The sequence below is a fragment of the Suncus etruscus genome, chromosome 14 (assembly GCF_024139225.1).
Source record: "Suncus etruscus isolate mSunEtr1 chromosome 14, mSunEtr1.pri.cur, whole genome shotgun sequence".
NCBI classification, from domain to species: Eukaryota; Metazoa; Chordata; class Mammalia; order Eulipotyphla; family Soricidae; genus Suncus; species Suncus etruscus.
The window spans coordinates 83,261,718-83,282,078 of NC_064861.1; the positions used below are offsets into that span (position 1 = coordinate 83,261,718).

The window sequence follows — 20,361 nt, forward strand, 5'->3', positions numbered from 1 at the left end:
GTTTCTAGGGTCCTCTGTTCAAGCTTCAGCCCTGAGTACCCACCATTTCTCTGGTCCTCTGTACAGTTCCATGAAGAAAAGTCCTATGTTGGAGACCACGATATTCCTGACTGGTCATTGAGTATTGCATAAAACTGGGTTCAATCCCCAGTATTCTATCTGGTCCCCTGAGCACCAACAGGACTGATCCCTGAAACTAGAGCCAGGAGTAGGACTAAATATTTCTGGGTATGTCCACAAATCCAAACCAAACCAAAATGTGTTCTTCAGGTAACCCTTGAAGTCCTACTCAATAAGAAAATAATTTAGGGTTCACCCTCCAAGAAGTCACTCCACAAAAGGAACACAACTCATCCTTAACATGGCAGTTCCTGCACCCTGAAAACAAGTAAGATTTGCTTAGACATGCCTGAATTTTGTAGACATTGGCTACCCTCACTTGGACTCATGGCCACGCAGCATAGGTGAGCTGATTGGTCATCCTACAGACCACATTTGTATAATGATATATGACATCATCTTACAAACCAGTGGAAGGGCATGTCTTCCTTAGTGCCATGAGGTGTGACCCCAAAACAAAACAAAACAAAAGGAAGTGGTGCTCCCTAGAATGTAAAAGTTCCTGTTTCTGTGATCCCATCCTAGAGATATACCAACTTGAATTGTGATTCAAATCTCTAGGCCTTTGAATTAACAAAAAGTTTTTTTGGTTTGTTTGTTTTGGTTTTTTGGGTCACACCCGGCAGTGCACAGGGGTTACTCCTGGCTCTATGCTCAGAAATCTCTCCTGGCAGGCTCAGGGGACCATATGGGATGCCTGGATTCGAACCACTGTCCTTCTGCATGCAAGGCAAATGCCCTGCCTCCATGCTATCTCTCTGGCTCCTGAATTAACTGTTGTATATAAGATATTAATTTGGATTCAGTTTTTTGAAAGTAGGTATTGGTTTTTCCAATAAAATTTTTTGAGAAGGCTTTCCTCACATGTCATATACCCAGCTCTTATGTTATAGATTAATTGTCCCTATATCTGACAGCTTTTTTACTAAGTTTAATTCTAACCCATTGCTTTTCTCATGGGGATTCTGATAGACTCCAAACCCAGAATACCTGTGGATTTCCCCCTTTGATGAATAGATGCCGATGCCGGAAGCATTAAAGATAATCTCTCTCTCTCTCTCTCTCTCTCTCTCTCTCTCTCTCTCTCTCTCTCTCTCTCTTCTCTCTCTCTTCTCTCTCTCTTCTCTCTCTCTCCTCTCTCACAAGAAAGAATCTGTTTGACTTGTAGGAATTGAGGAATTTGTGGTTGGGGTTAAGTCTAACAGAATCCTGACCAGATGAGTCTGGGAGTCACCCTGTATCCCTGTGTGATCTCAGGGTTACTTCTTTCCCCACTCCTACACTCCCCCATGTCCAAATTCTCTGTCTGCAGATCTCTTATTAGTTCTCTCTTTCCCTTCTATCTCCTGAGAGGGGAAAGGCCTTGAATTGAACCCAAAATCTACTAGCTCACAGACTTTCTCTTTGCCATTACCTGGTGCCAGAAATGGTCCTTTCTCTCCACTTTCTTTCTCTGTCATCCATCCTATTTTCCATAGAGTCAGCACAGATGTCTGATTGACTCACAGCATTTAAACTCAGATATTGATCAATTGGTGAGTCACTCTACCCCTCTTTTACCCCAATATGAAAAAAACCACATAATTGCTCAACAAGAAAGGAAGTTATACCTAGTCTAGTAGGTTAAGCCTTGGATTAGGGACATTTGGCATGCATCTTCAAAAGCTCAGACTAGACGTTGAGCTCTGTCTAGATGACACTGGGAGCCCCAAAGATGAGTTAAACACCATTTATCTTATTCATCTCCACCAATACACATATAGGATAAATTCTTGGGAGAAAAAAAGGTCGTTCTGAAAATCTAAAGGAAAAACACGCCAGGCATCTTTGTCATGAAATGTGGCCACTCTACGAGCTCCCAGCTCAGGTACCCAGGCCATCCTATGGGACCTTGGCATATGGCCCTATGTCTCAGCTAGATCTTTATTGCTGGAAGCTAGGAAACTGGATGGCAATGAGGATGACCAAGTTCTATGGCTGTCTCCCAAGAGAGCTCCCTTCACCTGCCCAGTCACATGTGTTTTAGTCGTTTCCTAGCCTCACTTTCCAGAGATCTCCTGTAAGATGTTTTACTCTCAGACCTACCTGCAGGAAGGTCTCTTGCTGATCCATGCTATCACCTTCTTACACCCATTCCTGAACACTTGAGAATATTCAGGAGACTCAAATCTCAATCCTTAACAACTCCCCTTCCCATAAAATGTTGCCCTTCTAAGAGGCTCCAGTTGGAGATCATGACACCATCCGGGTTTCTGTTCTACCCAATCAAGGTTCTGCCTTCTCAGATTGAAATTGGGCTGGACTCTTTTAGCCCAAATCCCAGCCATTTCATTAGAAGTTCCACTGTAGCTTTAGATCTAACTTGAGAAAGCATCACTGTTCTTTTTATAGCTTGATACACCCATGAGGAAAAGAATCCTATTTGGTCCCTTGTTCAGAGATGGGCTGATGAGATACAGGCAGGGAAGGTATTCAGTTTTGTGATCTATCTACAGGGTACATCAGGAAGGAGACAAGGGGTCATATTATAACCTGCCTCCCAAGGCATGGAAAAGACCATAATTGAGCAAATGAGTCACAGCAAGCTCTATGAGATCATTTATTCTCTGGATTGGATGAAATTATGAGGCAATTTCCAATTTAGGCTCCACTAGGGAGGAAGGTCAATCTATTCTAGAGCATATGAATATTTTATTCATAGATCAATACACTAGGTATTAAAAATCCCACAAAAACCGGATCAGGGACAAGATGGATTATTCTTTGTCTTCTGAACAATACCTCCAACATAGTAAAACAAAACAAACAAAAAACAAAGGATAGAATAGAAAAAGAAAAGGAGTAAAATAAGCAATGGAGAATGAGACCAACATGAGGCGCATTCATGACAGTGGCCCGTTCCAGCTTCCTCATGATGTCAGCTGGTCTTGGGACCTTGTAGAGATCAGCCCAAATTAAAGGGCAACACAACTCTCAACTTGTTCTCCATTGCATGAGAGGATTTAGCCTTAATATACTTCCATTGTCATAGGCCCAGGTTCCTCGTATGGCTCAGTAATGCCAGGTCCCTGGCTAGGGTGCAAACAGACAGAGCATGGGAGAGGGACTTGAGTAGCTGAGGTGCAGGAACATATCCTACTCCTGCCCCAGGCATAACAAATACCTGCATCCTCACAACATAGCATACACAGTGGCCTCTATCAGACTGGAGGAGGCTTTGGGATTTCCACTCTAGTGTGGGTCACAGGGTCTATTCATGCTTATATGAGTAACATCTCTGCAGTGGAGACATGGGTCACTCTCAAAGTTGCAGAGTCCAAAGTACACATTTTGGGCAATACTGGGATCATGTTGCGCCCTTACTAAATTCTCAGGAAAAAACTTTCCTCTCAGAGTGCATTGATCGAACTTAGAGGAAGACGGTCACATAATCCAATTTAGCAACTCTATCCTTGCAGGTAAGATAACAATTATTGCCTCCTCTTCTCCTTTCTGATGGTAGTTACTAAGCTAGCAGGAGGGACCTAGATGTGGAAAAAAAATTTTTTTTTTTGTTTTTGGTTCACACCAGACAATGCCTGACCTTGTGCTCAGAAATCATTCCAGGCAGACTCAGGAACATATGGAATGTCAGAGATTGAACCTGGGTTGGCTACATGCAAGACAAACACCCTGCCTGTACTATCCCCTCTGGCTCTCAGATGTGGAAAATTTGAACTTTCTCTAGAATGTGACACAAAAGCAGCCATGGATAAACAAGTACTTCCAATTGCTACTTTATTTGATTTGCACCAAAACAAAGCTTGACAACAGATTACAGGGAAACTCCAATCATTTTGATTTTTAAAGAAGCAGATACACATATTTGCTAAGACACCTTCGGACATTTGATTGGTGACTTAAGTGCATGTCTTGGGGGATGTCCCTCTCTGGCTTCCCTAGGTGCAGCTCAGACATGAACATAGGACAAGCGGATATCCCCTGCTATGGTCAGCATGTCGACTGTGGTGAAGACGAACATCTGATATTGGTAGTCAAAGATGTGCTGGCCATTGGCAAACACCTTGAAGCCATAGGGCTGTCACAGATGAGCAGCTGCAGGAGAAGAGAAGGGTGAGTAGGGGTAGGGGGTGACACACAGTATTTTCAGGGACAGCTGGAAAGAGCAGGACTCACATCAAAGGGCTGTCCTGGCACAAAGGGATTGCAGGAGAGGCTTGTCTCCTCAGGCCCCCATTGGCCATTAAGGAAGCTGTTACGCGCCACAACACCTATTGGGACACGGGGGTTGAAGTGCAAAGCTATGTCCCCCATGGCTCTCACACTGAAGTTGATGGCAATACTGTAGGCAGAAAGGAAGGTGGAAGTCAGCACCAAGGGGGTCAACACATGCTCCTCAAATGAGGAGGAGCCTAGGAACTGGACTTTGATGCTGTGGACCCTCATCTCCACTTAGTTCTGTACTTGTCTGTTGAGTGTAGGACCAAGCCCTTGATGATGAAGGTTTTATTTGGAGTCAGACCTTCCAGCAGATTCACCACATATGGCAATGGCTGTGGGTGAGAACATGAAGCCCCTTATGTCTGAATCCCAAGACACCAGAGTGGGGTACCCACTGCTCTCTTTGACATTTTAGTCCACCACCTTCTCCCCTTCCTACTCCTCACCCTCAGCCCACATCACATCCTGCCCTCTCAGAGAACCCCCAAAAAGGTCTCTCTACTCTCCATCAGTTTCTGCCAACCACTGGATTACCCCATGCAAAACCTGGTCCCATGGGCTATTTTACCGGGTTGAAGACTGGAGGTGCCTGCATTTGCTGTCAAGGAAAGGAGAGAGAGTAGAATTGTCAGCAAATATCTACACCAGATCTCTACAGGCCAGCATTTCTCAAGGTGTTGGTGAGCACTACTAAAAGCTGGTCATGGAGCTCCATTCCCACCCCAGACCCCTGTGGTCCATGACCCTCCACTTACTGGCGGGTTACAACAAAGCGGGTTGCATCCTACAGCAGCCTACAAGAGAAACAGAGAGGACTGCAGCCACGAGAGGGTTCAAGCTCCTCTGGCTTTGAATCCTATATCAAAGTGAAATACATCACCCCACATCAAAAATGCATGGGATACACAGGCATAATCATGTGCATTGTGGACACAGAGGGAAAAAGGAGGCCAAGAGGGACACCTGAACTTATAGCTGGATTACATGATGGGTGCCCTCCGAACAGCCCCATCTCTACAGTCTCATGTACTCAGACAACTGCAGACCATTAGCCAAGGACTTGCCCCATTAGGAATCTCCAGTGAGCAAACAGTAATCAATGAGTGACTCCCTTCATTTGTTGCTTTCTTTTGGGGCCACGCCTGGAGATGCACTAGTGACCACTTCTGATTCTGCTGTGCTAGGGGGACCATGTGACACTGGGGGAAACCAGGCTCCTGCACATAGCCTGTCTCCATCCCTTTGAGCCCTCTCAGTGTAGCCCACTCCTTTAGACTCAAACTGTTTTAGGGACCAAGGTCAACCTTGACAGGCTGAGCACAGGCCTCAAACTTTTTAAACAGGGGGCCAGTTCACTGTTCCTCAGACCATTGGAGGGTCTGACTATAGTAAAAACAAAACTTATGAATGAATTCTTATGCACACTGCATATATCTTATTCTGCAATGAAGAAACAAAACAGATACAAATACAATATGTGGCCCGCGGGCTATAGTTTGAGGACCACTGATTTAGATGCACGAGGCCTCACAGTTATCTCTAGTTCCAAGGACTAACCTCAGAGCAAGGAATCAGGAAGAGTCCCTGAACTTTGCCAGGTGTGACCCATGCACAACAATAAAAGGCCCCAAATTTCTTGTCCCCTCTCTGTTTATCTGCTGGGCCTGGGTCTTCAGGAACTCCCTCTCCTCCCATATACACTTCCCCCTTGAATACCCTACTCACAACTTTTCTAACTTCAACTTTCCTCTTGTTCTGCTACCAATCACTATGCACATGGAAATTCTTGGCACCCATCACCCCCTTTTGACACCTCCAGCCACTCTGCTGTCTTCTCTGGGATTCTAATTCATGGGTGCAGCCTCTCCCCATCTCTCTCTCCCTTTGTCTCTGTCTCTCTTATTTGTCTACCTCTCTCAGTTCAACTGCTGAATGAAAACCTTTGCCTGCCTCCAGCCCTCCTAATGCTCTCCCCTTCTTCTCTTTCCATCTTCTTTTTTTTTTAAATTTTGTGGGGCAACAGGCTTTTCAAGGACTGGTTCAGGGATTCATGGTCCCTTCTCAGTAAACTAGCCAATGAAAGGAAAGGAAAGACAGGATATAGTCAATGAGAGAAACTTCCCACCTGCCTGGGGCTAGGACTGCAGTCAATAAAGTTGATGGATTGGACTGTCAGGTCCCCATGTACATGCAGGTGAGTGACCTTCTGGAGGGGCATCCGGTGCTCAAACTCATAGAAAGAATTTCCATTCACCATCACCTGGATGACAAGGGGGAAATCATGGGACTTTCATGGGACAACATGGGACCTTGAGTAGGTATAAGTAGAAAGTACAGTATAGAGGGGCAGGAGAGATAGCATGGGGGTAAGGTTTTGCCTTGCAGAAGGACAGTGGTTCGAATCCCAGCATCCCATATGGTCCCTTTAGCCTGCCAGGAGCGATTTCTGAGCATAGAGCCAGGAATAACTCCTGAGCGCTGCCAGGGGTGACCCAAAAACAAAAACAAAAACAAAAACAAACAAACAAAAAGAAAGTATAGTATAGGGAACATTAACAGGCAGGATTATGGGGGAAGCTATGCTGTAGACCAAGAGTCAGGGCTTGAGTCTACAGGGCTAATATGGATATCCCCCTCGCCCCCAAATTCCTGTTTAACCCACCTGAATGATCAGAAGAGCCTACAGCTTGAATGGGCAGGTAGAAGAGTCTGGCTGAGGGGAGAGAAAGAGAGTAAAAAGTAGAAAGCCAGAGGAAAGCAGCAAGAAAGGAGAGCAGAAAGGCACATGGCAAAGAAAAAGCCATGAAATAATGCTGGCTGACTTTGATGAAACTTCAACTGGATGCTTGTGATATTTTCTCTGCCATTCTCCTGCAATCTTCAGACCTGCTGGCCAAAAAAGCTAAAGGTGTTGGGCCATGCTGTGCCAAAAAAGAACTCACCCAAACACATGGACAGTGGACTTTAGACTTTATATTTTATATTAAATCAACAAATGGTGCTTGAACATGGACACAGGACCTGAGAACTCAAGAAAACCTCAGCAATGGTGAGTGCCTTGACTCTTAGTGGGTGATCTTGGGGTTTTTTGTACTGAACTAAGAATGAAGAGTCCAGAATATTGGCTTATATGGTGCCTGTTCTGAATATGGTGGAGGCTCCTTCAGAAACTAGCAGTGAGGGAGGGAAACTGAAAACTTGGAGCACATCCCCAGAGGCCAAGGCACCCAACCTTACTCCTACCAAAGGTGCCTTTTTCAAGGATCTCAGCCTCCCAATCTGAAGAAACTTATAGAAATCACTGATTGGAAAGAAGCCAGGGGAGGGTCCTGTTGAAATGGGAACAGCAGCAGGCAGTCGCCGCTTCCCACACCCAGATTTCAGCTCTGGAACTATCAGACTTTCCAGCCCAGATGGCCTTGGCAGCTTAACACAGAAGGTAAAGATGGAGAAGATGGAAGAACCAAGACCAGCTGATGACCAGTCAAGAAGAAGCTGCTTTCAGAACTTCCTGCACCTGAGTTACCTCCAAAAAATTAACTTTTTCCTAGGCTTATCACTTGACCATATTTTTTTCAGTCACTATATTGCTGGTTAAATTGTGTTATGCCTGTATGGAGTTTACTGTTTTGTTCTACACCCCACTGCAAGCAGAAAATTTTGTATCTAACTTTAATGGTTTAATATATTAATTTGAAGAATTCTGGGGTAAAGGCATGTTAGAGTTTTAAAAGTTCTCAGCTATCCTACTGAATGTTTCCCAATTGCTATACGTAATGTTTTATTGTGTACCTTATGTAGCAGCATGCTTTCAAACTGTATTATCTGCAGGAATGTTCTTTGGATTTTGTTTAGAGAAGTTTATGAAAAGAAATTTGGATGTTCTAGACTTAGAGGCCCCAAAATGTCTGCCGAGCCTAAGGGGCCCAGCAGAGTCTCTTATCCACAACTCCGGCCAAAAAGACACACTTCAGCTGAGGCACGCCTTCAAGGGATTAATGCTGGAGAAGATCAAAGTTCCCAGGTTGAAGCAAGCCGGGTGAGGCCCCAAAATGTCTGCCGAGCCTAAGGGGCCCAGCAGTCAGCTTTATCCTCAACTCCGGCCCAGAAACACTCACCTCAGCCGAGGCAAGCCACCAGGGGATGAATGCCAGAGAAGATCAAAGTTCCCAGGTTGAAGCAAGCCCGGGGAAGCCCCAAAATATCTGCTGAGCTTAAGGGGCCCAGCAGAGTCTCTTATCCACAATTCCGGCCGAAAAGACACACCTCAGCCGAGGCACGCCTTCAAGGGATTAATGCTGGAGAAGATCAAAGTTCCCAGGTTGAAGTAAGCTGGGGGAAGCCCCAAAATGTCTGCCCTTCTAGAGAATTTAAACCTTCACTAGAATATGGCACAAAAGCAGGCCTGGATGAACAAGTACTTTCAAATGATATTTTATTTGATTTGCACCAAAACAAAGATTGACCACAGATTACAGGGGAAACTCCAATCGTTTTGATTTGAAAGAAACATACACACACATTGGTAAGACACCCTCAGACTAAGGTGCATGGCCTGGGGGGGGGTGTCCCTCTCTGGCTTCCCTCGGTGCAGCTCAGACATGGATGTAGGACAAGGAGACATCCCCATCGACTGTCAGCATGTTGACTGTGGTGAAGACAAACATCCGATATTGGTAGTCAAAGATGTGCTGGCCACTGGCAAACACCTTGAAGCCATAGGGGCTGGCACAGATAAATAGCTGCAGAAGAAGGGCAAGGTGAGTTGGGGGGATGTGCAGCATTTCCAGGAACAGGGGAGGAGATCAGAACTCACGTCAAAGGGCCGTCCTTGCACAAAGGGATTGCAGGAGATGCTTGTCTCCTCAGGTCCCCATTGGCCATTCAGGAAACTGTTCCTCACCACAATACCCTCTTGGATACGGGGGTTGATGTGCAGGGCTATGTCCCCCGTGGCTCCCACACGGAAGTTGATGGCAATACTGGAGGCAGAGAAGAAGTTGGAAGTCAGCACTCAGGGGTCAGCACATGCTCCTCAAGTGAGGAGGATCTTGAAAACTGTACTTTGGGGTTGATACTGTTGATCCCCATGTCCACTTTGATATGTACCTGCTGGTTGCACGCAGAACAACGCCCTTTATAATGAAGGTTTTATTTGGGATCAGGCCCTCCAGCAGATTCACCACATATGGCACTGGCTGTGGATGAGAGTATGAAGCCCCATATGTCTGAATCACAAGACACCAGAGTGGGGTATCCACTGCTCCTCAGAGACCCCCTAGCCTTCCATTTTCACCCCTTCATACCCCTCTCCCTCAGCTACACTATATCCTCCTTTCTCAGAGCACCCCCAAACCAGCCTCCCACCTTCCATCAGTTTCTGCCTACCACTGGACCACCCGTCACAAAGCTCCAGGGGCTATTTTACCGGGTTGAAGACGGGAGGTGCCTGCATTGGCTGTCAAGGAAAGAAGAGAAAGAGTAGAACTGTCAGCAAATGTCTACACCAGATCTCTATGGGTCAGCATTTCTCGAGGTGCTGGTGAGCTCCACTTAGAGTTGGTCATGAAGCCTCACATTTCCATCCCAGACCCCCATGGTCCATGACCCTCCACTTACTGGCGGGTTACAGGTAAGCAGGTTGCTTCTTAAAGCAGCCTACAAGAGAAACAGAGAAGACAGAAATCATGAGGGGAATCAGGAATGGAACCCCACATCAAAGAGAAATACATCACTGTTGCATATCAGTCCTTGTATGGGGCTGGATGAAGGTGGATGATGATGGAGTGATGTCTTTTTCCTCCAGTTCAGATCAATTGTCTGCCACCTTGTTCAGTCTGCAAGTTGGAGGGTTTAGGATAGCAGCGGGTAGATATCAGCTTTATTCAGTGGATAAGACTGAAGAATGAGTCCCAGAATGATCCCCAGCTTTCCTCAGACCCTTGGTTTTTTACATAAGAATCAGGTACCACCCTAGGTGGGAGCAGAATACCAAGTAAGGAATAATCCAATATACCAGGTCACACCCTAGGATGGGACACAATTATTGATTAGGGTAGGGTCAGTAACCCAACATCCGCCCTTTTTGAATGATTAATGTGGCTTGCAGATGTATGGCCTGGGCTGGAGGAGAAAGGCCTCTCCATCTCATACTATCCAGCCCTATCCAAGGACTGATATGCAACATATGGTGCCCTAACATGGACCTGAACCCTGGACCAAGACAGCATAGTGAGATTCTTGTTCTTGTGTTTGATTTTGGCTCTTTTCAGCTGGAGTGAGCCCCAAACTTTGAGCCATGTGGAGCCACTTTTAAAGATGACCAAGACCCCTTTGGGGGGCAGAAGGACCAGTGACGGAGGGGAGGTGAAAGTTTGGATCACCCCATCCGAGGTCCAAGACTTAGACTTTGCTGCAAAAAGTCCTTTTTTCCAAAAACCTACTCAGAGATTGATGGAGAGCCCTAATTGGAAAAGGACCAGGAAGAAAAAAGCTTCTCTAAACGGACTGATATCCTGAGTATGACCTCCAGCCTGAACATGGGTTTCGACTTTTGAAATTTCCGACTTTCAACTCGGACCACCCTACCTCTGAACAACCAGACACACCCGCAGTGATAGCCCAAGCATTGGCAGCAGAAGCGGCAACAGGCGGTGGATCACTCTCAGCAAAAAGCACTGGACTGCTCCCTTCCTGCTAAGAAGCAAATGAAACTCAGCGGCCAGGTGGTGCAGAGAGCTGACAGACTGTAGCTGCGGAGATCCAGACCAGGCGAGTGGAACTGCGCTAGTGGCTCCCGCCCGGACCCAGCCGTGGGGCCCAGGACACCACGAAAGTAAAGCCACATAGTGAGCGACCTGGGAAAAGCCCAGTGTCTGGACAATTTGGTGATGGGTAAAAATGGGAAAGCCCACAGACTTTTCACATCTGGACAATTTGTTGATGGTTGAAGTGGGGAAGTCCACAGCGTATTCATGTTTGGACTATTTGGTGGTGATATAAAAATTAAAAAAAAAGAAAGGAGAAAACAGTGAAGCCCAACTGAAAGATCTGATTTAAAACCGCCTGCATCTAACTCGGTTCAGGTGTATCTCTTGATCTAAGTCATTTTCTTGCTGATTTCAACGTGCTTTATAGCTTCCCATAAGTAATGTTCCTAATTACATAATGTTTTACTATAGCCTGTTTTCGAAATGTATGTTCTGTGTAAATGTTCTTGTACTTGTGTTTAGGGAAAGATTAATAGGAACAAAGTTCCAAGAAAAAATGCTTGGTTAAATAGCATTAAAAAGAATAGGAACAAGGAAGTTCCAGGATAGTGCTTGGTTAAATAAGCATTAGGAAAAATTTAAGTTACAGGTATATATATATATTCTATATATATGTATATATATATATTGGTTTATATATATATTGGTTTTTGGGCCACACCCAGCGTTGCTCAGGGGTTACTCCTGGCTGTCTGCTCAGAAATAGCTCCTGGCAGGCACGGGGGACCATATGGGACACCGGGATTCGAACCAACCACCTTTGGTCCTGGATCGGCTGCTTGCAAGGCAAACACCCTGTGCTATCTCTCCGGGCCCTACAGGTATATTTTGAAGAAAAGTTATGTTTATGGAAAGGTCTGATACGTTAATTTTACAATTTAAACTTTGTTGCTATGGGAATATTAAGGTTTTCGCCTTTGGCTAAAGGTGGAGCCAGGAATACAAAAGCTTACTACCCTTCATTTATATTTAGGAAGGGGGAGATGTTAGGTTACTTATCCTACCCTAATCAATAATTGTGTCCCACCCTAGGGTGTGACCTGGTGATAGTATATTGGATTATTCCTTACTTGGTATTCTGCTCCCACCCTAGGGTGGTACCTGATTCTTGTGTATAAACAGCAAGGGTCTGAGGAAGGTGAGGGGTCATTCTCAGACAAATTCTTCTTTAGCCTTATCCACTGAATAAAGCTGATATCTCCTGAAGTCTGACTGCCTGTGAGTTTTCTACCTGCCGCTATCCTGAACACTCAGATCCGCCAACTGAACAGGGTGGTAGATGAGTGGTTCGAGTTGGAGGAGAAAGACCTCATCCTCCATCCTATCACCTTCTGGCCCCATCAAGGACTGAATTGCAACACATCACCCCACATCAAAAACTTAGGGGATTCACAGGGGTAACCATGTGCACCGTTGTCACCCCACTCCCATCTTCTACATAACCTTACCTGATGGTAAGACCTGCCCATTTCTGGTAGGGGTCTTTGGGAGGTATCAAGAGGATTAACTCAGGGGCAGGAAGAGTATTTGGGTGATTGATGAGAGAGATTCAGGAAGAGAGAAGGAGAAGGAGAGCTGAGGGAGAAGAAACATGTTAAGATGACAGGGCAGCTGGGATAGGCTGCTTAAATGGTTAGCCTAGGTGACTAGGCCTTGAATAAAGCTGATGTCTTCTGAAACCTGATTGATATGGATCATTTTATCGCCACTATCCTGATCCCACCAGCTGGGAGTTGAAGGCGCATGGAGGAGAAAGACCTGTCCAACCAGCTCACCACCATCCACCTCCATAATTAATCTTTTTTTTTTTTTTTTGCTTCACATTGTGGACACAGAGTAAAAAGGAGGCCAAGAGGGACACCCGGAATGTATAGATGGCTGACATGATGGGTTCCCTCCAGGACAACCTCAACTCTACCATCCCTTATGCTCAGACAACTGCGGCTCATTAGCCACAGACCTGCCCCATTAAGGATCACCAATGAACAAATAGTAAACAATGAGTGACTGCCTTTGTTGTTTTCTTTGGGGACCACACCTGAAAATGCTCTGGGGACCACTTCTGATTCTGCTGTGTTTGAGTGGGGGGAGCCATGTGATACTGGGGGGAAATCAGCCGTCTGCATATAGCCTGTCTCCATCTCTTTGAGCTCTCCGAATAAATCCCACTCTTTAGACTAGGGCTGTTCTAGGGACCAAGGTCAACCTCAATAGGCTGAACAGAGGCCTCAGATGCTCAAGGCCTCACAGTCATCCCTAGTTCCAAGGAGTGACCTCAGAGCACAGAATCAGGAAGAGTACCAGAACATTGCTGGTTGTGACCCAAGCACAACCATAAAAGGTCCCAATACTCTTGGCCTATCTCTGTTTTTCTGCTGTGCTGGACTTTCAAAACCACCCTCTCCTCCGATATGAACCCACTCTTGGAACCCCTTCACACCATATCTCTAAACTCAACTTTCCTTCCATTCTGCTACTAACCACTGTGCACCTGGAAATTCTTGGCACCCATCACCCTTTTTTTACACCCTCTAGCACATTGCTGCCTTCTCAGGAAGTGTAATTCCTGAGCTCAGCCTCTCCCCATTTCTTTCTCTCTTTTTGTCTTTGTCTCTCTTTTGTCTCTCTAACCTGTTGACCTCTCTCATTTCATCTCGTAAAACCCTTTGCCCCTAGGGCTGGAGAGATAGCACAGCATTAGGGTGTTTGCATTGCATGCAGTCAGCTCAAGATGAATGGTGATTCAAATTCTGGCATCTCTTATGGTTCCCCATGCCTGCCATGAGCAATTTCTGAGCACAGAGCCAGAAGAAACCCATGAGCACCTCTGGGTGACATCCAAAAAACAAAAAATAAAATAGAATAAAAAATAAAACCCTTTGCCTGCCTCCAGTGCTCCTAATGATCTCCCCTGCTTCTCTTTCCATCCTCTTTTTAAAAAATTGGGGTGGGGGAACAGTAGGCATTTCAAGGACTGATTTATGAATCTGTGGTCCCTTCTCAGTAAGGAAAGAAAAGACAAGATATAGTCAATGAGAGAAACTGCCAACCTGGCTGGGGCTGAGACTGCAGTCAAAGAAGCCAATGAATTGGAGAGTCAGGTCTCCAAGTACATATAGGTGGGTGACGTCCTGGGGGGGCATCCGGTGCACAAACTCATAGAAAGGATTTCCATTCACCATCACCTGGTTGACAAGTGGAAAGTCAAGGACAACATGGGACCTTGGGAAGGTAAAAACAGGGAGCAAAGTATTGGGAACATTAGCAGGCAGAATTATGGGGGAAGCTATGTTGAGGACCCAAAGTAAGAGCCTTGAGTCTACAGGGCTAAGGTCCAATTGACATCAAGACTCACCTCATATGGGTAGTGGAGAGATGACTGAGTGAAGAAAATATGCTCTGCATGTCTGAAGCCTAAGTTCTAACTAGACACCCAAAGAGGAACAGCTCAGAAGTGGCATATGAGAGCCCATAGAATTCACAGTTAGGTATAAATCAGGAAGAATCCCAGTCTGAATTTTCAGGGCTAGGTCCTCTTGTTTTGAGGGGTAAGAAAGAGGATCCCATAACCCAGTGCTCAAGAGCTACTCTTGGCTCTGTGTTCCGGGACAGTATATGCTGCTGGGATTTGCACTGCCACAATTCTATGAAGGCTGGTGCCTTCTCCCCTGTACACTAGCCCTGGGGTCTAGTTGTAACATAGACTCTATGACCCAGAATGCTTTACATATCCTCTAAGAATCCTCTCTGGAAAATTGGTGTACAGGGGATAACGGCTGGAATGTAGTTCAGCACTAGAGTATATGCTGGTGACTATGAGGTTTTGGCTTGAATCTCCATTCCACCCTCAAAATGACTATCATTTGTGTGCATTTCAATCTAGGACAACCCCAAATATCAGAGCCACAAAGGGACAGGAAGAAAAAAAAATTTAACCAAGTGAGGATGGAGATATAGTTCCATGGCCAGAGCTCATGTTGTATTTGTAGGCATCCTGGCTTTGATCCTCTAGAGTCTAGATACAATGGTCCCAGAACCAGAAAGAGGGGAGCCTCCAAAAACAATAAAATAAAATAAGTGTAAGCAACAAAAGAAGTTGAGGGACTGAAGGAAAGGGGCTGCCTGAGGGGAGCTGGCCCAGCTCTGACCTTGTAATGCTCCTGCAGGACCATCACCAACAGCTCGAAGCAGTCTCCCTTTCTGAAGGGCAAACTGTGTTTCATCTGCATTTTGCCCCAGCAGCCTGACTGCAGTGAGTTGAAGACCACCTGGTCCTTCCTGTCAAAGCATGGACTGAAGTGAAAGGCGATGTCGGCTTCTGGTTTTGTTCCCAAGGCAAAGTTCACTGTGAACCTGGGGAAGATAAGAGGCCAGTTCCCTAAGTCTCCAAGCCAGTGTTACAAACCTGGGCTAGAGCTCCAAGGACCTGTCTCTGTCCCATTGGGTGGCTTAGAGTGATGGAACAGGGTGAATGAAGGTATTGATCAAGATCAGTGGGGGCAGCACCCTGAGCCCCACAGGTAGAAGGGGAAGAATTCCAGGGCCCCTCTCAGTTCATTTTTGTTTTTGTTTTTGTTTTTGGGCCACACCCGGCGGTGCTCAGGGGTTACTCCTGGCTGTCTGCTTAGAAATAGCTCCGGCAGGCACGGGGGACCATATGGGACACCGGGATTTGAACCAACCACCTTTGGTCCTGGATTGGCTGCTTGCAAGGCAAACGCTGCTGTGCTATCTCTCCAGGCCCCCCTCTCAGTTCTTTAATCTCTGCCATCCCCAACTCTAACTCATGGAACAGACACTGTTCCAGTACCCAAGTGCTCATAGCTCAGGACTTCCTGACTCTCCGTGGTCATGGCACCCTACCCCATGGAGGTTTGACATAATCAGAGCACCTTCTCCTCATTAGAAAACCCAGAGGTCTTCATGAGTAGTTATCCCGACCCTTGGTCTTTGCACCAATGCTTTCTCTCCATAAAATCCTGCCACACGAAGGAGCTCAGTACCCCTTCTCTAGCTTCTCATGCTGACTGATTAGTTTTCTTTGGTGAAAAGGTCCCTCCAGGAGTTCTAGGGTTGAGGAGGAGTATTACCACAGTGAAGAATTTCTCACCTTATCGGGTTCTTGTTGGTCACACCCTCGATGTAGATGGCCATCCCCACATGCAGGCCGCCTGGGATGGCCTTCTTGAAGGGCAGCATCTGTGAAAGGCTCTGGGTCAGGGCCTCCAAGCACGGGACAGCCCCGTCCTTCATATGTGTTAGTGTATGTATTGAAGGGAATTACTATCAATGTTTCTCTCTTTTTTTTTTTTTTTTTTTTTTTTGGTTTTTGGGTCACACCCGGCGGTGCTCAGGGGTTACTCCTGGCTGTCTGCTCAGAAATAGCTCCTGGCAGGTACAGGAGACCATATGGGACACCGGGATTCGAACCAACCACCTTAGGTCTTGGATCAGCTGCTTGCAAGGCAAACACCGCTGTGCTATCTCTCCGGGTTCCTAGCAATGTTTCTTTAAGGAGTAATGACTTCCCCCTCCCAATGGCAATTAGATTAGGCCATGCTCCCTAGACTGGGCCACTTCCCTCTGTAATAAAAATTGCCTTAAGTATTAAAAGGGAGAGCCTGGCAGTTGGGGGTGGGGCTGGTGGTTTAGGTTAATACTGGAGCAGCGCTGCCAGGTGGCAGGTACCAAAGGTCTGGGTCCCCCTCCAGCCCACTCCCCATAAGCGCCTGATAGACAGCATCAGCAATAAGCAATTTGCTCCACCTTTCTCTCCTGACTCTCCAACCCCCAACTCTAGGCCTCCTTCTCCTGTTCTTCAGTCAGTGATCTGTCTCCTCTCTCTTTTCTCATTCCCTTTTTCCCCCTCTCCTTTCCTTCCTCTTTTTTATCTCTGTCTCTCTGTCTCAAAACCCCAGCAGACTTCAGGAGATGTATAACATAAAGGCTGTTTCTACTTCTTTTCTTCTCCTCTCTGTCTTTAACTGCTTAGGCTCAGTTGTGGGCCACTACAGTGAGGAGCACCCGAAAATCTCTTCACAAGGAGAAGGGACCCCATGGGTGAGGAGTCGTCAGGAGCAAGGGATTCAGCATTATGAGTGAGAAATTTGTAAGGACTAAATCAAGTCCTAGGGCCCTACATTCAGGGACACCACCAAGCTTCAGGCTAGGAAACCAGGTGAGTGGGGAAGGGAGTTCATGATGATTCCAGGTCAGGGCCTGGGTTTATAGCTCACCGGGTTGTAGATAGGAAGGTAGCCGGGTGCAGGGACAAGAGTCATTTTAGAGGCTGGGCTCGGAGGCGGCTTGTCCTGGTGCAATGCTGCAGAAGTGAAGATAGGGTGCATGGCAGCTGGGCTGACTCTTATATGCTTCCTCGTCCAGAAAGTTCCACCTCCTGCACCCTCTCTAACACACCCCAAGACCTTTCTGAGTGAAGGTCACCCCTGAGAACAGTTTCCTTATAACCTAATATTCTACCATTTCCTTTTGTTATAATAGAATCCAAAGCCTTATCTTTTGCGGGTGCCCCAAGTGTTGCAGGCAAACAGATAGAGGATCCCTGCTTTTAAGAATTAGCTAATCACCAGTTCTTATGTATCCCAAAGCATGAAGATGCAACAGTAAACTCTTGGGACATGAAGAAAATAAATCACCACCAAGGTATAGAAATCAAGACATTATACAGCGAATGGTGGACATCTAAGAAAAGAAGCTTTAAGAAATTTTAAAGGTGGAGATGAGATTGGTTAAAAGACTCAAGAATAAAGGCCAAAGGCCAAGCCTCTTCCCCTAGGCTAGTGCTTCTCCGTAAAGGGGGTACGTTTGACCTCGCAAACACTGTCATAACAAGCTAAGCCCCATGTTTATGTCTCTGTAGGTCTCTGGAGCTAAGAGTTGCTGTGTCCTGCTTCAAACCCCACTTCGAACAGCTATGCATTGCAAAATGTGCTCATTGTAGCCATTCATCCAGAATCACCTCTGATTAAAAAATCAACTCAAATTATTTTATATATTTTTGTTTTGCAGGTTAAAGTGGGATTTTTTTTGTGTTTTTGTTTTTTGGTTTTTGGGCCACACCCGGCTGTGCTCAGGGTTACTCCTGGCTATCTGCTCAGAAATAGCTCCTGGCAGGCACAGGGAGCCATATGAGACACCGGGATTTGAACCAACCACCTTAGGTCCTGTATTGCTGCTTGCAGGGCAAACACCATTGTGCTATATCTCCGGCCCCCATCAAGTAGTTTTTTTTTTTTAATAAAGGTACTATTTACATTCGCATGAGGGGTGCGAAAAATGTTTTCTTCTTCCGAGGGGGGCATGGCAGAAATTAATTGAGAAGCACTGCCATAGGCCATTTCTGAGACTACAGGAAACTCTACTTGGGGTAGTTTGAGAAAAGCCTGATGATAAACCCAACTTTGTTAACCCCCTGTGCATATTTTTTACATTGGAGAATCAGCAGCAGAAGACACAGGACATGTGGGTCCTTGGCCTTAACCTCTTGAAGAAATCTCTGTCCTCTGAACAGATGCGAATCTCTCTCCTTGTCCCTGTGCAACATAAGTTCCTCTGAATAGAGGCATTGTAGTTCATTATTCCCCTTCTCCTGAAGTTCCTTTCAAGGTGACATTCCTAGAAAGCCAGGAAAGACACTGAAACAAACTTTCCTGGTCCTGTAAAGAGCAATCCTTGCTCCAACCTGAGTCCACAAAAATTCATGTGGTGGGACCAGCACTGTGTAGTAGATCAAGTGGATTATCAGAAAAGCTCAATGACTGTCAGTTGGAGCTCATGGGACATTGGCATCCATGCTTAGTAGATAAATGCTCACATGTGAATTTTACAGTCTGGTTGGTTTTATTTGGGGGGTGGGGTGTTGTTGAACCACACCCTGAGGAGCTCAGGGTTACTCCTAGCTCTGCACTCAGAAATCACTTCTGGCAGCCTACGTAGACCATGTGGGATGCAAGGGATTAAACCCAGGTCATATCCGGTTAGTTGCAGGTAAGGCAAACACCCTACTGTTGTACTATAACTATGGCAATAGTGTGTTGTGGGACAACACTTCCTGGGGTGGCCAAGCCTTACTCCTGGATCAGTGCTTATTTGGCATTGTTTGTGGGATCATAAGGGAAGCTGAGGATTGAAGCCACATCATTATGCAATACAAATTCTCAACACTCTAACTATCATGGGGGTTACAATCTTTCCTCTTTTAATCATTTTAATTTTGTTTCAAGATTTCCTATACTATTCATCATATTTTCCATGGAAACATCATTCCAGTATGGCATTTATCATCAGAAATCCTGCTTCCTTCTACAAGAGGCCCCAGGATCCCCTCCCTCTACCTCTTTTTGTTTGTTTGTTTGAGGGCCACACAGCAGTGCTCAGGATTTACTCCTGGCCTCTGCACTCAGAAATAACTCCTGAAGGCTCAGAGAATCATATGGGAAGCTGGTGATAAAGCCTGGAGATGGCCACAAGCAAGGCAAATGCCCTATCCACTATGCTATCATTCTGGATCTCCTTCCTCCTCTTGTAAACTCAGTTCTATAGATAAAATCTTCATCTGATGGCTTTGACCATTTGTTCTTCTCTTACATGGTTTATTTTGTTTCACATATGAGAGATCTCTTTCTTTTTCTTTCATTTTGTCATGTTGATATTTACACTTAAAATTTACACTTATATGACACATTTCCTAAAATTCCACAAAATTGTAAAGCTGGTAAAGTAGAATGTTTTCAAAAATGATCTTTAATTTATATAGTTTATAATTTCTAAAAATTAATACCAGAAATAATTCTGTGATACAATTTAAATAATAATTAATAATTCTGTTAATAGCTTAAATGTATGTGAAATAGAAAAATCTTAAAGGTCCATTTTAGTAAGAGTAATTTTGCCTTTGGTAAACACCTTCATAGCAATTAAAGCTAAAAAGGAGGGACAGTTGTAGGGGAAGGGTGTGAGGCAGGGTGAGACCCAGGCTTTAGAGGGGCAGGGCAGGGGTAGAGCAAGACTCACACACAGGACTTTCCTGGAACAAAAGGACATAGGAGATGCTTCTCTTCTGTTACTGTATACAATATTTTGGAGGCTGTTCCTCACCACAGGGCCCTCTTGGATATGGGGGTTAGTGTGCAGGGTTAAGAAACTGATGGTAAATATGAGAGCAGAGAAGAAAGTGGGAGCCACTTGAGATGGTGCAGTAAAATGCATATGAATAAAGTGCAGTAAACAT

At 45.6% G+C, this 20,361-nt stretch overlaps 1 protein-coding gene across 1 annotated transcript; it reads right to left on the reverse strand.

Annotated features, from left to right (window-relative positions):
• Positions 1–8,936: 8,936 nt before the first annotated feature.
• Positions 8,937–17,392, reverse strand: LOC126028511 (galectin-4-like). Its single transcript, XM_049787476.1, has 9 exons — positions 17,348–17,392; positions 16,222–16,310; positions 15,260–15,464; positions 14,162–14,296; positions 9,961–9,999; positions 9,770–9,799; positions 9,451–9,539; positions 9,158–9,323; positions 8,937–9,083 (listed from the first exon to the last, which is right to left on the reverse strand). Exons 1-9 carry the CDS (start codon positions 17,390–17,392, stop codon positions 8,937–8,939), a joined length of 945 nt encoding a protein of 314 aa, XP_049643433.1.
• Positions 17,393–20,361: the final 2,969 nt, after the last annotated feature.

Coding starts and splice junctions, on each gene's coding strand:
- LOC126028511 (XM_049787476.1), bottom strand. CDS start 17,392: ATGACTCTTGTCCCTGCACCCGGCTACCTTCCTATCTACAACCCG. Junction 9,540..9,769: donor CACCTCCCGTCTTCAACCCG/GTAAAATAGCCC, acceptor TCTCATCCACAG/CCAGTGCCATATGTGGTGAA. Junction 9,084..9,157: donor TGCAAGGACGGCCCTTTGAC/GTGAGTTCTGAT, acceptor CTTCTTCTGCAG/CTATTTATCTGTGCCAGCCC.